The sequence below is a fragment of the Malus sylvestris genome, chromosome 17, assembly GCF_916048215.2.
Source record: "Malus sylvestris chromosome 17, drMalSylv7.2, whole genome shotgun sequence".
In the NCBI taxonomy this organism is placed as follows: Eukaryota; Viridiplantae; Streptophyta; class Magnoliopsida; order Rosales; family Rosaceae; genus Malus; species Malus sylvestris.
Window position 1 is genome coordinate 31,753,780 of NC_062276.1, and position 17,303 is coordinate 31,771,082.

At 37.0% G+C, this 17,303-nt stretch overlaps 3 protein-coding genes across 3 annotated transcripts; 2 read left to right on the plus strand and 1 right to left on the minus strand.

The window, feature by feature from the left end:
- Positions 1–1,620: 1,620 nt before the first annotated feature.
- LOC126611009 (transcription repressor KAN1-like) lies at positions 1,621–9,887 on the minus strand. Its single transcript, XM_050279194.1, has 6 exons — positions 8,365–9,887; positions 8,143–8,219; positions 7,372–7,417; positions 6,749–6,923; positions 3,021–3,117; positions 1,621–2,124 (listed from the first exon to the last, which is right to left on the minus strand). The coding sequence occupies exons 1-6, from the start codon at positions 9,197–9,199 to the stop codon at positions 2,011–2,013; spliced, it is 1,344 nt and encodes a 447-aa protein (XP_050135151.1). The 5' UTR covers positions 9,200–9,887; the 3' UTR covers positions 1,621–2,010.
- A 1,810-nt stretch (positions 9,888–11,697) lies between these two features.
- Positions 11,698–12,310, plus strand: LOC126611022 (uncharacterized). Its single transcript, XM_050279206.1, has 2 exons — positions 11,698–11,953; positions 12,042–12,310. The coding sequence occupies exons 1-2, from the start codon at positions 11,774–11,776 to the stop codon at positions 12,162–12,164; spliced, it is 303 nt and encodes a 100-aa protein (XP_050135163.1). The 5' UTR covers positions 11,698–11,773; the 3' UTR covers positions 12,165–12,310.
- A 411-nt stretch (positions 12,311–12,721) lies between these two features.
- On the plus strand, positions 12,722–13,351 carry LOC126611970 (uncharacterized). The gene is made up of 3 exons (XM_050280268.1): positions 12,722–12,785; positions 12,883–13,073; positions 13,175–13,351. The coding sequence occupies exons 1-3, from the start codon at positions 12,722–12,724 to the stop codon at positions 13,349–13,351; spliced, it is 432 nt and encodes a 143-aa protein (XP_050136225.1).
- The last annotated feature ends 3,952 nt before the right edge of the window (positions 13,352–17,303 follow it).

Here is a 17,303-nt window from a genome sequence, read left to right on the forward strand (position 1 = left end):
CCAACTTGGATGAGAGATTATGAAACTGGTGTAGGTCTCTCTGATGAAGAAAATGTGAACTTGGCTCACCTAGCCTTGTTTACTAATGGTGATCCCACTACATTTGATGATGTTGTGAAATGTGAGAAGTGGAGACAAGCCATGGATCAAGAAGTAGAAGCTACAGAGAAAAATGACACGTGGAAATTAACGGATCTGCCATCAGGGGAAAAATTATTGGAGTGAAGTGGGTTTTCAAGACAAAACTAAATGAAAATGGGGAAGTGGACAAGGCTCGGCTTGTTGCCAAGGGATATAGTCAACAATAAAGAGTGGATTTTTCCTAAAGTATTTGCACCAATGGCTCGCTTGGATACAATTCGAGTGGTTATTTCCCTTGCTGCACAAAAGAGTTGGAAGATTTACCAACTTGACGTCAAGTCATCTTTTCTGCATAGAGAGATTAATGAGGAAGTCTTTCTTGAACATCCACCTGGTAATGAACAGAAGGGGAGCGAATCCAAAGTGTATCGTCTCAAAAAGGCACTATATGGACTCAAACAGGCTCCAGGAGCCTGGTATAGTCGAATAGAGTCTTATTTCATCAAAGAGGGTTTCAATAAATGTCCCTACGAGCATATTTTGTTTATCAAGGCAGCCAGTGAAGTTAAAATTTTGATTGTATGCCTCTATGTTGATGATCTTATATTTACTGGGAATGATGAGTTTTTGTTCGAGCAATTTAAAAGGTCCATAATGGTTGAGTTTGATATGACTGATCTCGGCAAAATGAGGTACTTCCTTGGCATTGAAGTGGTGCAGAAAACGGATGGCATATTTATTAGTCAACGGAAGTATGCACAAAAAGTTTTGGAAAGGTTTAACATGGATCAATGCAACTCGGTGCAAAATCCAGTGGTTCCTGGATTTAAACTTACTCGTGATGAAGATGAAGTGGGAGTTGATAGCACACTTTATAAGCAAATGGTTGGAAATCTCATGTACCTAACTGCTACACGTCCTGATCTTATGTTCAATGTAAGCTTAATTAGTAGGTACATGAAGTATCCTACTGAGTCTCATTTGTTGGCTGCAAAAAGGGTTTTAAGGTACGTGAAAGGCACTGTTGGTTTTGGGGTATTCTACAAAAAGGGAGGAGATAAAAAACTTATTAGCTACACAGACAGTGACTATGCTGGTGATCAAGATGACAGAAAGAGTACTTCAGGTTATGTTTCATTTCACGTATAAATTGAACTTGAACAAGCCCAAAACAAGCTGAAGTCGAATTGCTCAAGCCGATTTACAACCCTAGTTACTGCTTAAAACCCATATTGGAACGGTTAATCCAATATTATTGTGTTTTTTATTTTAAAATTTTGATTTTTTTTACTAGAAAAAATGGAGATTTGGGGATTGGGCTTGCTTCTAAAAAAAAGAACAAACCAATAATATCGGATAAAAAAAAAAGTCCCCTGGATTAAGAAAATCTTTTGAATCGTTTTAATCCTTACTTTATGCAGCAGTGCCAACTATTTTTTTGAAATACAAGCACTTAATTGGGCAACAATAGAGATTCAAACTGATGAAATACAAGCTCTGTTCATTTCTGATGAGAAACCCCTTCCCAACTTTTACAAGTATGATGTAAACTCTCATTTATCTAACACGGAAAATCACGATTTTCCCGTCGAACTTACGATGATTCCTTACACGGAACCAAAGCTGGATTTTACCCTGAAAATTCCCAGTCTCTGTCAGACATGGATGGCTGGGATATACATAGCCATAATCGAAATGAGGAGGCGAACCAATCCACCATTTTGATGTGAATTCTCTTCCCCTCTATACACACATGTTCTTCTCTTCCATGTTCGCCCAGTTAAAGGACTTAGGAAACTGAAGCAGCTACGTATAATATAGCTGCTCATAACAGTCCTAAAAGAATTTCTATCCACTCAAATAACTCAACTTAAGCTCTTCTAGCACTTTGATTCCAAGAAAGTAAACCATGAAAAGACAGAAACTGAATTACTCATGTGCTTTGCCATTCCAGTCCGGTCTGCCTAACGTGAACTCCAAGCTTGGATGTCTGGTATCAAAGTTAGATCCCAGATAGCTCTTCAGGTTGTTTGAATCACATTCCTGTACGACATTCAGACAACCTTTTCCAGATTAATGCATGGCTTAAATCTATGGTAAGTTATAACCAAATAAATGCATTGAATGCAGTGGTGTGCATGTGAAGAGATGCTCCATATATGTATGCATTATACGTACAAGGTGGGAGAAACACTTTCAACGGACGACCACACGAGGCTTTGTGTTTATTTCTCTCATCCCAGACTAGATCATATGATGAAAATTAAAATGTATTCGATTATAATGTTTTTGTATAAAAAAAAATAAAATGAAATAGAGGTGGATGAAGGTGGCGATGTCGGGCTGGATGGAGACCTTAATGACATTGGGCAAGGGGACAGCTTGGGTCTGGCCGGTGGTCATGTTGCCGTCCAGAGACTGGACTGTGACCAAGGGGTGCACAGTGGCGGCCGTGGCCATTTGGGAATGAGAAAATGAAGCGAGGGAAAGAGGGATATACCACTTTTTGGGCTCAGAAGGAAGCTAGGGTTTTATGTTGACTTTTAGAGTGTAAATGTGGAATGTGGGAATTGAATTTATACTTTGTTATGGTCTGGAAAACAGAAATGGGTTTTTCTCCCACTTTTTTGTGGTTTATAACTATGATTTTTCAAACAGTTTTTGTTTAGTCGGTGTGTACGGACATTTATTTTTATATTATTTTTCAAACAGATTGTGATTTGTTTGTAAGAGGAAATAAAGAGCTTTTTCATTCTAAATGAAAATCAAGACAACTTTTAACTTTTATAGGTGCCTCGGGCTATAAATAATGGACCACTATACATGCTCATGCATGAATGCTCGTACGGTGGATGTTCTCTGTACATGCGATATTGAATTTAAAATACTATAATCTGTTGATCAAATACATATGAAAATTGAAAACATTGATTTAGTACCTGAATTTTATGACCAGATATTTTCTGTAATTGGGAGGATACTGCTGGTGTTTGCCCGTCCATGTCATGAGAATTAGTATGTGGAAACGCCTCTCTACTACTCAGATTAATTTCATGGAGAAAAAAAAAACAACTTTAGCAAGAAATTTAAAGTTAAATGTAGAAACACAAACGATCAAAATATAACAAAATGTCCCGTTATATCATGTGGTGAATTTCATAGACTTTTATGTCGACTTAAACTAAATCTTCCTTAAAGTTGAAGAGAAGGTCTCCAGTAAAAAGGGCCACTTATTAGGCTAAGTTCTAGGTTCACTATGCCACCACCAGCCATTTACAGAGTAAAATGACACCGTATTACATGTACCTGTTGGACTACTCGTGGTTATCAAAGAATTAGCATAAATATGGTTGTCTTGTAACACACTTTTCACAATCATCAGCAGCAGAATAGCACATAGTTCCTTCTTATAAAGTACGTCCCACTATTTCACACTCAGCTTTCGAAAATCAATTCGCTCCAAAGGTTCATGGCAATCCTTTCCAATTTAGCTAGGTTGGATCCTTCAACGACCATTGCTTTCAGTCTTTTATATAGAACCTTGCTTCAATAGTAAATGTTACGAAATTCATGTTCAACAACTGAAAACCCTTACCCAAATATCACAATGAGCGAAATCTAAACCCTAAACCGGAATTGGGCTGAACCCACAAGCGATGATCAATTCACAAACGAAGGAGAACATTGCAAATTGAAGAGGAAATGAATGCATGTCTCCAGAATTCTTAAATAATCTACCTACTCTAAACACAATTCTTAATGGAGAATCCTCAATACACTCAATTCTCACAAGCTTACAAAAATCAACCTCTACCAAATATAGGAGACTAAACTACGGATTGACCTATTTATGGGTGCACAGTTAAGTCAAAAACATCACAACTTTAGTGTAATAATTAAAACTCCAAAAGAACTTAGTGAACATAGCCGTGATAAATGATCAGACAACCAATAGACACGATTTCCCGAACAAAATGCCTAATTAGGCTTAACTTAGTATCAAGTTAAAATTAGCCACATACAAGCTACCATATGGGTAAGGCACGAGCATATATATATGATCATGCTACGCCTAAAACTACGGCAGAATGTTGCATACAATTGGGATATCCCTGGGGAAATCCAGGATAAACCCAAAACTAGCTTGACAAAATCAGGCATGATGAGGCACAAGAACATTGTCATGCTTGACATGACACGAGAGATGATCTTACCTCTAGTTTAAATGAGTTTCAGGATTTCTTCAGTCATCGTACATACCCCACCATTTTTTGGTCATTGATAACTCAAGCACTAAGAGAGTACATCTACTTGTCACATGTATGGTTTGTTGTTAATTACTAGTTTGTTATAATTAGTTAAACATTAATTCATTAAATCTCTTGATTAGTTAGAGTTGGTTGCTTTAATATCTGGGTATATACTTACTCATTGATGTACTCATCACTGCCATGTAATCATTCTTTTCGGATAATCAAATATAGAGCTTTCATTTTCTCTCAAGATTTTCTCAATCTGCTTGCTTTCATTCTTTAAGTCGCCATGGTATCAGAGCCTAGGAAAGATTTATTCTCCTCACTCAAGGCGAGGATTACAGAATGCAACTTAAGTTCCCTATCTAACTTTACAATTGACTCATCTAAATCCTCTATAAATTACGTATAAACCCTTCTCAATTCATACGACTTATCTTCTATTTGTTGAACTAGTCAAGTTAATTAGAACATCGGATCATGTTTAGTAGCATCCACAAGTAACTCTCCTCTATCTAGCTATAGCTGGTGGGATAGAAGTTACAGTTAGCTCTCTAACCAAAAGGCCATGACTCCAGGCTACGCGCACTAGTCGATCCACATGCCAAGAGTCGCATTGGAGCAGATTTTTCCGTTATTAGTTGTCATCCCCATTCACATACTTCCTCTCCACAATTCACATTCCTGCCATGTATTGGTTACTGTCCTCAGAATATGGCACCTAGTTAGATAATCCCAACAGCCGTATGAGGCACAGGCACGACTCAAATTGCTACTGTTGGGTGTATGATAAGTTGGTATAAGTGCGCACAGTTAGGGTGCGTTTGGTACGCAGACGGGACGGAACGGGACGGGACGGAACAAAGGTGTAATTTTTGAAAAAGACATGGGGTATATTTGTCTTAAAATGGTAAAACATTGTGTTCCACAGACGTGGAACAAACCCGTTCCAGGGGGGGATGCAAAAACACCCAAAATCTGTCCCGTGGAACAGCCCGTTCCACCCATTTTTGACGCACCAAACGCGGGACGGAACGCCTCATCCCGTTCCGTCCCGTCCCGTCCCACGTACCAAACGCACCCTAAGGGTGCGTTTGGTATGCAGACGGGACGGAACGGGACGGGACGGGACGGGACGGGACGGAACGGGACGGGACGGGACGGGACGGAACGGGACGGGACGGAACGAAGGTGTAATTTTTGAAAAAGACATGGGGTATATTTGTCTTAAAATGGTAAAACATTGTTATTTGAAAAAGACATGGGGTATATTTTTGAAAAACACCCAAAATCTGTCCCGTGGAACAGCCCGTTCCACCCATTTTTGGCGCACCAAACGCGGGACGGAACGCCTTGTCCCGTTCCGTCCCGTCCCGTCCCACGTACCAAACGCACCCTTAAGGAACACTTCCCTGAAGAGTTTGTTGCTCTGAAATTTTAATTTGTTTATAGAAATAAACTAATAAAAGGAAACACAAAAAGAGGACTTTATCTTTTTGTTTTAGTCAAAGAGAAGCTAAATGACATTTGACATGACTGGGTATATGTCAAGGGTGGAGTACAATTTATAAAATAACATATAGTTATTCGAACTTTGGAAAAAAGGGGGGAGCAAGAGCAAGAGGGAATGACATTTTTGGTCATATATTGCAACGTCCTCTTGGAGAGAATAGGAACCAGATTATAATATCGGTAACATAAGGAATACCAAAAAACAGTTCCAAGTTTTATTTAATAATTCTCAAGAAAAAAGAAAAAGTGTTACCATTTGCTTTCTTATCTCAGCTAACGATTCTGATTGTGTTTGCTACTTTTTCTTTAAAACCCATTAATGTTTATGCCACAAACCTCATCATTTGCGCAGGAATTATTTTAAAAAAGGAAAGAATATTGATCTAAAATTGTTTCTTTAGTTTATTTGTAATTTTGTGTAATGGAATTTATTGTTTAAGTCTTACCTTGAGCATTATTAGTGCGATTCTTAGCTATTTTATAAGATTTCTTAATCAACCAAAGAAAATCTTGAAGAAGAGAAAAGACGAAGAAAGAGGAAAATAACCAGCAGAAAATAAAGCAAAAGCTGCTTGGCCACAGCCCACAAGGAACCCTGTTATTTTGTTAAAAGATGGTGGACGTGATTTTACATTAAGCTACATAGGAAAATAACCAGCAGAAAATAAAGCGCAAAAGCTGCTTGGCCACAGCCCACAAGGAACCCTGTTATTTTGTTAAAAGATGGTGGACGCGATTTTACATTAAGCTACATAAGGTACCATGCAAAAGCATAAAAAGGAAGCAGTACTAGTACGCTTATAATTTAAGTTCCCCAGAAAAACTATCATGCACTATTTAAAAGTTCAGGCATATATATATATATAACATTAGAGAGAGGAAGAGAGTGATGAAAACCCTACCTTGAAGAGTTACTCCAAAGAGTGGTACTGGAAGTGTAGTCCGCCTCTGGTTGCACAGACCGATCGGACGGTCCACTTTGCTCTGGAAATTGCTGAGTATTGCGTAGGGCATGCTGATCCGTTGCGCTGCAAATCGGAGAGAGGATGTCGTCCTCGCCAGATCCATCCGATTGCCCTTAATTTCAAAGGAAAACAAATGAAAGTTAATTAAGGTCCATCCATATAAGAATTATTTCTAAGCTACATATCTACAATGTACATTTGTATTATTTGTATATGGGGTACATTAGTATTATGTGTATCATGATTCATGACATAGTAATGATGTATGCATGGAATGCAAGCATGGGATGCATGAATGCATATATGTATTAGCTAGCTAGGTGTTATAGTCAAATGTTGACTACAAATATATGCAGCTAGCTCTGCTAGGTCGATCTATGATAGGGGTTAACGTACAATTAAAAGGAAAACAAATACCAACAGGGAAGGAAAGCAAAACTTTTCCAAATGTGTGCGGTAAAAAATTAATGTGAAGTGAAGCGTAATAAGTAAGAAAAAGTTAAGGCTGCTAAAGGAGCAAAAATCAGAAAAAGAGGTAAAGGATTAGCAATACGAATTACCTGAAGAAGCTGCAGGCTTGTCGGTGGTCTTAACAGTTCGATACATCTACAAAGTCATTGGCCATTTAATTAATTAATATTAAAATAAGGAAAATGTTAGGGGTATCATCTTAGACCATATTTTGTAAACCAAATAATGTATCAGTTGAAGGTTTGACTGATTTTGTTGATGATTTTAAGAAGGAATTCAAGCATCAACCGGCACATCATATAGTTTAAAAAATATAATCTGAAAAATTGTTCTCAATCAGCACTCATAATATAAATTCAGAAGTCTAAATAAACATACACATAAAAATGATAAAACTATTCTCTTTCCATTAATTAACTAATTAATTAATACAATTCAGATCTCTTAATTTGTAGCTAGGTTCCTCTCTCCGCGGGCTTCTGGGACTGTCTTGGTTTATAAATTAATAAAGATGGAAGGACGAAACATTAATCACGAGGTTCATGTTGGATAAGGAAGTAATTATGAACAATTCTTCATTATTGGGAAATGATGACACTTTTGCCTGTTTTATTTTTTATCATCCATTTTTAAAGTTTTTCTCTGAAATTAAGCAGAGGGAGAGAGAGAGAGAGAGAGAGAGAGAGTAAGCGGTCAGTGTGTAGTAGTTCAGAAGTTTCAGACAGACTCAATACAAATATTATAGCTTACTACTCTTTTCATTCACAGCTCCCCATTGGTAACTGTGCCTCGTGTAACAGAGAGAAACACCCCGCCCCACATGAGTGTCAGAGAGAGAGAGAGAGAGAGTAGCTTGCTACCTGTAAATGGCTCTTCACATGAGCTAGAGTGAGATCCTTGACATCCATGAGCTCAAGAACTGACTTTGGAGTAGCTCCTAAAAATCATAACAAAAAATTACGCGAAATAAAAGGAAATTAAGAACAAGAAATGAAGGAATTAAAAGGGGAATTTTCTTTTCCAAATATATCTTAAGAGATGAAGAAAAAAACAAAAAGAGGAGGTTTTGAATTATTGATTACTTTCATGACCACCAAGAAACTCAACAGCATGAACAAATCTGGCATGGAGAGTGCTTGTCCATCGCATCCTCGGAGCTCTCATACTCCGCTTTGTCGGCAGCTTTGGCAAAAACCTCGACCTCATGATACCCTCAGACATTGGTCCAACCCCTCCAATACCATAGTGATTGTGATGATGAAGTTGATGAAGATGATGGTGGTGGTGCAGTTGATTGTTAGATTTAAACACATCCACGGATGAGAACCTGGTAAATCTCGACATGGGATCCAAACCGCCGGCTCCTCCTCCGAAATAAGGCGCAGACGGCGTATTAGGGGAACATGAGGCAGCTGAAGGAAAAGAAAGATGGTTATAGGAAGAAGGTGGAGGAGGTTTTGGGTAGAAGCACATCCTTGAATCCTTGTGATGATCTCTTGTGATCATATTGTCCATAGGCAAGAAGGGGAATGAACGGTTCTGATGATAGACCGGAATCCCTTTAATCGGCCTTAAACCCTCTGATGACGAGACATCAAGCAGCGAAACACCGTGATTTAAGTGGCTTAAATGACTGTTGGAACGGTGAAGATGAAAACTTTGTTGTTGATAAGGGTTTTGTGGTGGTTCTTGCTCGTGAGCTCCGCCGGTGAAGCATCGCCCTAGGGATAGCTCAGTGTGAGCTTGGGAATTACTAGTAGTGGGATTTTGGGTTTCACTAATGGTGGTATTGAAAATTGATGATGAATTAGAGGAAGTGTTGGGAGGACTAATGTGAAGAGAAAGATCAGGAATTGGACAAGAACTAGTCGTAGTTGTGGCTGAAGAGGGTTCTCTGAAAATCCCTTCCAAGGGCATTTTCTGATTCACTACTTTACCAAACCAAATACTAGCAAGCTACCCCTCTTTTCCTCTCTCTTTTGCTTCCCTGCTGCTACTCAAATCCAACTTGTGAGTGAAGAAAGTTGAGGAAAAGAGTTAAAGAAAAAGGTGGAGGTAATTGCTTTTGAGATTGAAGATATTTGGGGGAGATTTGGTTCTTTTTTTTTCTTCCAAAGAATATTTGGAAAGCTAGCTATCTCAATTAATGAAGAACAAAGAAGAAAGCTTGCTGTTGTGTGAGCGTGCTTTGAAGACCAAATTATTGAGTGCGGGAACAAGTTAAAAGGGATATTGAGCTAAAGCAAACAAAGACAGCAATCTTCTGGAACAAACAGACATGCTCACGAGAGAGAGAGAGAGAGAGAGAGAGAGAGAGAGAGAGATAAGTCATGGAAAGAAAAAAAAAGAAAAAAGAAAGGAAGAGAGAGAAAGCCATAAGTTGTAGGGTTTGGGTTTGGTTATCCTCGAGAGTATATCTTGGAAAATGACACTAGACGGAGAAGAAAAGAAAGAGCACATAGGTCTCTCACTCTCTCCTCTCTCTCTCTGGTCAAAACCCATCAAATGCACCAAAAAATATGGTCACTTCAGATTTCCCCTGCTCCGGAGACGACGGGATAAAAAATGTTAGAGAGAGAAAGACACCCTCGTCTCTGATTCCTTTTCCCCCACCCACTTCGCTCCATGGTCCTCTTCTCTCTCTATCTTTGTAATTTTATGTACAATTTTGTTTTTTCTCAGTACAGTACTCAATAGAAATGTATATATAACTAATACAGGGTTTGAATTTTATTGCTTATATTTCTACAGATTGGACGTACATAATATATAATAGTATAATGACATAAAATTCTGTCTCTGGGTTTTCCAAATTCTCGTGAGATTCTGAAACTGTGTGTGTTATAAGTTAATATTTTAAAAAGATTGAGGCATTGACCTTATGATATCTGAGTGAGCTAGCTAGAGACCCACAAAGGGGTTTTTGTTTGCTTGCATACTGTACGCATCGCAAACCCTAATCCCACGTTAATTATTTTACCTTCTAATTCTTCCCTTATACCCCTCCCAGATATTTCCTTCTAATCTCTCACCAACCTTGTTTGGCACACATGGTTTTTATAATCTTTCTCCACATGACTCTCCTCTCCGAGCCCACCATCCTCATCCGTCATTAACTATCTTCACTCTTATGCTTGCAGCTAGCTAGGGTTTTCAAATCCAATGACATCCTTCATCATATCAGTAACGCAAATTTAGATTGGGTAATTTTAGGAAGACTAAATTTGTAGATAAAATATGTAAATTAAATGATTTGTCACTAATAGGAATAAACACGTTTATCAACGCTCAAGTAATAACCCAATCATCAACTTTCATGTCATTTGATTTACAAAATTTTATCTACAAATTTAGTCTTCATAACATTAACCATTTGGATTTAATCAAGTTAGTTAAACTAGTGTATATCTCACCCCTCACCCTCACCCTCCCCTTCTTCATTGGCATATGCACCTGCATAAAAAAGTATAATATTGATAAGTAATTATATGTTTTTTTTAGTGACACGATAGCGTTAGTGGGCTAAATTGTTACTTGTTAGAGAAAAGGGAAATCGTGACAATCAAAACCGCACCATAGTACATAAACATAATTATTTTTCGTCATTGTAGTAAAGCGTGATTTGCTATTACTTATTTAATTAAATAGCTCTTTCTTTGTCATGTTAATTACTTATTTAATTAAATAGCTCTTTCTTTGTCATGTAAGGTTTCCAGTTCACTACTGAATTTGAATCACTCATCCATAGGTGATGTTTTGGATGGTGCATTAAATGATGAATTAGGTAATGTAAATGTCGTGGTTTTGCTTTCTAGGAGCACAGTTTCTATCACATCCTCCTCCAAAAAGAATTCCACAAAATAATCACTTGTGTTGTTACAGAAGAGAGATGTATTCTATTAAATTTTGTTTGGATAAATGCGGGAAGTAGGTGATATGCATGCATACCTCATTGTCTCCAGACCTTGGGGTTCGTATCAAACAACTACCACGGCAATATTAGCTGGAACGAGTAATTAAAAAAGAAAGGACAACACCTAGAATGAAAGTAGTATCTAGAAAAATAACACTAGTAGAAAAAACAGTTTGCACGACAAACACAAAATGTCATCACGCAAAACAGAGAGGAAAGGAAAAAAAAATATTGTGCAGAAAAGCAACTTTACTCGACGAAAATGCCTTGTCATCGCGCAAAGTGAACAAGAAAAACACGCGCAAGATTAATTTGGCGCGAGAATCTTGCGCGACTAAAATTGGACTTTGAGCGACAAATATTTCGTCGCACAAGTTCCAACTAGCTTTATCTCCAACCATTCACTGCAAGTAAATCAGGAATCAAATGAGGAATCAATATTGCATTTAGTACAGATGTTTGAGCGATGAAGAATTCGTAGCACAAGGGCCTCATCTTTCCTATAAATATGCGTTTGTGCTGTCCTTATTTTTCACAATTCTATTCTCCTTATTCATCACAATTTTGTTCATGGTGAGATGGAGGATAAAAACAAGGATCATAGCGTGACCGACATTGACTCGAATGATTTGAGGCAGCATTTTCAATTCGCACATGCGATTGCTGTAGCCATGGGGAACAATTGTCCTACTGCTGAGTGGCATTCTTGGAAAGATGTGCCCAAGAATGCGAAGAAGGCCGTGATGGAAGAATTATTAGTAAGTATATTGTTGATGGATCAATGATTAATTTAGTGAAATTTTTTATTATATGTTGGAATTAATTATTTGCATATATGTGTAATAGGGTAAATATACTCTTGATGATGATACGAACGAACAGGTGATGAAGTTGACGGAGGATGCATTGGAGGGAGGATACCATAGGTGGCGTTATGAAGTCCAGCGGAATGGAGGACCATCGAAATAGCAATTTTAAATTTATGTTTTGTATGACAATATTTAAATTTAAGGGGTTTTTTTTATAAGTTATGTATTTGAACTTAATTATGGTTTAATTCATGTATGGGTTTTTAAATAATTGAATGGATTAAATAAATTTATTTAAGGTTTTAATTATTTGTAGAATAAATATTATAATTGAATATTTGTTTGTAATTATTTACTGTTTTAATTATCTTACGGAAAGTTTCTTTTTTTTTGTCTTCCTATGTTTACGCAACGAAAACTAGTAAGCATCGCATAATGGTTCTTTGAGCGCCGAATATATTCGTTGCGCAAAATTGCTTTACGCGATGACTACGGCTATTCGTTGCGCAAGATGAGTTTACACAACAACAACTACCATTCATCGCGCAAAGTGTTCTGAAGATATAGTCAAACTGGTCAGCTAAGCATTAAACGCTAACATTTATAGCGGGTAGTTATAAGAACCTTGAGCGACATACCATTGGTCGCGCAAAGTGTGTGGAGTTTTATATAAACACGATTTCAGAATTCTATTTTGCAAAGGTTTTATATCAAACGATGACCGATTCAGTTTTAAAGTCAATGAAAGGTTTGGATGGAGAAGGCTCTCATAAGGGGAAAGGTAATAATAAATTATTGTTGACTTAATTGTTTTACAGTTGATATGGTTGAAATTGTTGTTTTAATAGGCTATATTACGTTTTTAATATTTGTGGTAGGAAAAAAAATGAAGAAAGCTGTGGTGACAATAGAGAAATACCGACGTAAGCATTTGCTTTCGTTTGCTGATAAAAGTTCGGCTGAAGCATACGCCGAACTTAATTATGATATAGGGGGATTGGTGCGTGAGAACTGTTCTATCGAGTTTAACTCTTGGAAAATGGTGCATGTGGACGTGAAGAACTCGATGGTGTGGCAGTTATCGATAAGTTTATATTATAGAATGTGTAATTGTTTTTGTTTAAAAATAATTTGTTTGCCATATTTAATTTAATTTTCTTGCCATTACAGGTTGTTTGGGATGTTGATGAAACTGATGAGAAGCAGCAGAAGTATGTGGACGAGCTAATGAAGAAGAAGTTCCGGAAGTGGAAGTTCGATGTACAGCAGGCTGCAATCATGCACAAGTTGATAATGCCATTGTCGATGCACATGCTGATGACGCAGAGGAAGAGTGACCAAATTTGAAATTTTTTTTATGAAATAAAATTTATTTAAATGTTATGTATTTGAACATTATGTTGGAGTTTATTTTCTGTTACATGCATGGAAGGCTTAAAGTTTACATTAGTTATAATATATATTTTAGTTAATAAATTAGTTTAATAAATATTTTGGTAATATATAAGTTGGTTTGATAATTTGAATTGGATAAAAAAAATTACATCAATAAGAAATAAAACGGAAAAAAACAGAAAAAAAAATAATAATAATGCTTTGCGCAACGAATCTTGTATTTGTCATGCAAATGGATTACATTAGTAAAGATATAAATAAAACGGGGAAAAACACCTGCGCGACGAATTATGTATTTGTCATGCTAAGATAACTTAAGCGACAAATTTTGTATTCGTCGCGCAAAGTGTTCATCCCAAAAGTGATCTTTATAACCTGACGTTATAAGTTGCAGAGGGAGAAAACCGAGAAAGCTGCAGTTTTCTCCCCTGCAAATTATTGTTTCGGTTATCATGAATTTGGGATCCGTCGGTCCCATTTTCTCTCAATTTCTTCCTCTAAAACTTCATTCATCTCAATCTCTAGGTTCATCAAGGTATTTCGTTGTGTTTGGTAAGGGTTTTGTTTTTTTTCATTTAAAATTTTCAATGTGAACTCATACTAACACCTTAAAATTTAGGGAACTTTAACGAAAAGTACCCGGTACTGTTCACTTTAATGAAAAACCACATTTTTACACTAAAAAGTCAATCCTGGTACTATTCACTTTACCCTTTATTTTGTCCTTATCATTAAAACTCAAAGTTTTCAAGCCCTTTTCATTAGTTTTTCTTAAAATTTATTGTGTATAAGAATATTGTGTGTGACTAGCGTGCGCTCGGTGGATAATGATTTTATTTAAAAAAATATATATATGAAATAGTTAAAGTATATTGAAAATATGTTGTTAAATTTGTTTATATTAAGTTGTTAAATTATATTAATTTTTATGTTATAATTATTTATAATGTTGAATTGTATATGTACAAATTTGTACGTGATGTACAAATATGTGTTGTGATGTACGGAGTTAATTGAAATTAACTTCGTACTTGGTTGTTTTAGTAAAACTTAGTTTTCCGTTTGAGGATTAGTTGGATGTCGCACATGGATGTGACAGCATGACTGCGGTCCAATTGATTCTTGAATTGTCCCATTATTTGGATAGTTTGGGAATGCAAAGTTATGCCGCGTAGTTTACGGTTAAAGGATTAGGTTTCGGTTGTGGGAATTTCGGTGGCATCTCTGTACATTCTTCTAGTGGCACATAGGTATTTCATATCTTTGTTATGCACTTGAAGAACTGTACAGACACGCTGCCGAAATTTGTCCACGTCGAAATCTAATCCGAAGTAGCTGTAAATTACGTGCCATAATTTTGCATTCCCGAATGGGATAGGACCCTTACCGAAGGCATAAGGTGAGAAGATAATGTAGAAGTTGTTGTGATTGTTGTACTATTATTGTGGTTGCAGGAATGATGGACATAACGTGGATGCATAACCCTAAAAAATATGCCAACGAATACTTGAACGAAATCAAGGATTTTATTGACTCTGCACGTACACACAACCAAGGTGCAACTAGAATCCGATATCCTTGTAGGAGGTGTAACAACACGTTAAGGGAAACTTTTGAAAATGTTTAATTTCATTTAGTAAGGAATGGAATGGTAAAGACCTATAATATTTGGAACCATCACAAGAAACAATTACACAATGCTTCGTCTTCAAACGTGACAACAATGGGCAATGTTGAACCTAATTATATGGATCCTAATGAACAAGTCATGGAAATCTTAAATGACGTTTTTCCATTTGCGTTGACAAATACCAATCAGGAAGTGGAAGATGATGTGCCAACACCAATAGAAAGAGGAGACTTCGAAGAATATGAAAAATTATTAAAAAATGCCAACCAAGAGTTATACCCCGGGTGTGATGGATTTTCCGTTCTCGCAGCTATTGTGGAACTGATGCACGGGAAAATAATGTATCGTATGTCGAACTAATGTTTTGATTATTTTTTGCGGGTTTTCAAGAGAATGCTACCAAATCACAATTGTTTGCCGAATGACCATAGAAACGCTCAAAAGGTGTTGAATGGTTTCAAATTGGGCTATGAAAAAATTCACGCTTGCAAAAAACAATTGTGTATTGTTCTATAAGGAGAATAAAGAGTTGGATAAATGTCCTGTATGCAATGAGTCGTGGTTCAAAATGACATCTCAGAATAGATCAACGAAGATCCCACAAAAAGTCATGCGTTATTTGCCTTTGAAGCCTAGGTTGCAGCGGTTGTATATGTCAACGCATACTGCCACGGACATGGGATGGCATAAGGAAAAACAGGTTGATGACGATGTCCTGAGGCATCCTGCAGATAAAGAGGCATGGAAAGAGTTCGATTGAACGTTCCCTGATTTTGCTGTTGATTCTCGTAATGTTAGATTAGGACTTGCCACTGACGGATTTAATCTATTTGGGGTTTTAAACCAACATCACAATACTTGGCCGATTTTCCTATTTCCGTATAATTTGCCGCCATGGAAATGTATGAAAAACGAATACATGATTATGACTCTATTGATAACTGAGGATCCTGGTAGGTCAATCGATGTATACTTACGGCTGTTGGTGGATGAGCTAAAAGATTTACGGACACACGGTGTGCGCACATATGATAAATTGCCTTGGAACAGCTTAACCATTTGGATATTGCTCATTTCGAAACCAATGTCGATAGAACCAAACCTTCTACACATATTAACTATTTGGATATTGCTCCTTGTGTTTTTTTTTTCAATGAAACCGAATGACAAGAGAGAATTTTTAAAGTTTTTATCGTTTGTAAAGTTTCCTAATGGGTATGCTTCAAATATCGCACGTTGCGTGAACGTTGACAGGGGTAAATTAATTGGCCTAAAGAGTCATGACTGTCATGTGGTTCTACAACATATACTTTCCTATGGCTATTCGACATCTCTTGCCAGCCGATGTAGTGAAGCCAATCATGTTGTTGTCCAGTTTTTTTTTTCGCAATTGACGTAAAAAATGTTATGAAAAACGGACGTTAATCAGTTGCGCCATGTCATCGTGCAAGTTCTATGCAAGTTTGAGATGATATTTCCTCCAGCTTTCTTCACAAGTATGATACACGTGATGGTTCACTTACCAGAGGAGGCATTGCTTGCTTGACCTGTCAACTTTCAATGGATGTATCCAATAGAAAGGTATATATTCCTCATCTTTTTTTATTAATCAATATTAAATATATTATGATTAGTAATATGTGTATCATATCATTTTATTTTGGTAGGCTTCTCTAAGATTTGAAGAAAAGTGTACGAAACAAAATGAAGCCCGAATGATCCATTATACAAGCTTAAGTGGCATATGAGGCGCTTACATTTTGTGGAATGTACTTAAAGGATGTTGAGACAACTTTCAATCATCCTTCTTGCAATAATGACGGGGGTGTGAGAACTGAGAAACTTTCAGTTTTTGCCCAAATCGCTCAACCATTCGAAGATCCGATTTGTGGCGAGTCGTTTTCCAAGAAGGACATGGAGGTAGCACATTGGTTCGTACTCAACAATTGTGATGAGACACTGTCATACCTAGATGAGCATGAAATTATGATGAAGCAGGCACATCATTCACATTTGTGTGCCAAGAAACATAGTGAATTGTTTCCACAGTGGTTTCTCAAATATGTAAGTTTGAAGTATCTTGTATTGGACATATATATTGTATCAATTAATTTGCTCAAGCTAACAAATTTAAATGTTTGTCTAATATTAGGTGAATCAACTGAAAGCATCGAATTCCCCTGCGTATAGTGAAGAGTTATATAACTTGGCGTTCGAATTGATTTGCGTTGAATTGTCCTCAGGTTGCCATGTCAACGGCGTCAAGTTCTTAGC

Bases quoted from the DNA above. Each gene is read 5' to 3' on its own strand.
- LOC126611009 (XM_050279194.1), bottom strand. From the start codon at position 9,199: ATGCCCTTGGAAGGGATTTTCAGAGAACCCTCTTCAGCCACAACTACG. The intron at 7,418-8,142 runs GTAGCAAGCTAC...ATGACTTTGTAG, and splicing joins ATGTGAAGAGCCATTTACAG to ATGTATCGAACTGTTAAGAC. The intron at 6,924-7,371 runs GTAATTCGTATT...TTTGAAATTAAG, and splicing joins CAAGCCTGCAGCTTCTTCAG to GGCAATCGGATGGATCTGGC.
- LOC126611022 (XM_050279206.1), top strand. From the start codon at position 11,774: ATGGAGGATAAAAACAAGGATCATAGCGTGACCGACATTGACTCGAAT. The intron at 11,954-12,041 runs GTAAGTATATTG...TATGTGTAATAG, and splicing joins CCGTGATGGAAGAATTATTA to GGTAAATATACTCTTGATGA.
- LOC126611970 (XM_050280268.1), top strand. From the start codon at position 12,722: ATGACCGATTCAGTTTTAAAGTCAATGAAAGGTTTGGATGGAGAAGGC. The intron at 12,786-12,882 runs GTAATAATAAAT...TATTTGTGGTAG, and splicing joins AGGCTCTCATAAGGGGAAAG to GAAAAAAAATGAAGAAAGCT. The intron at 13,074-13,174 runs GTGTGGCAGTTA...TTGCCATTACAG, and splicing joins TGGACGTGAAGAACTCGATG to GTTGTTTGGGATGTTGATGA.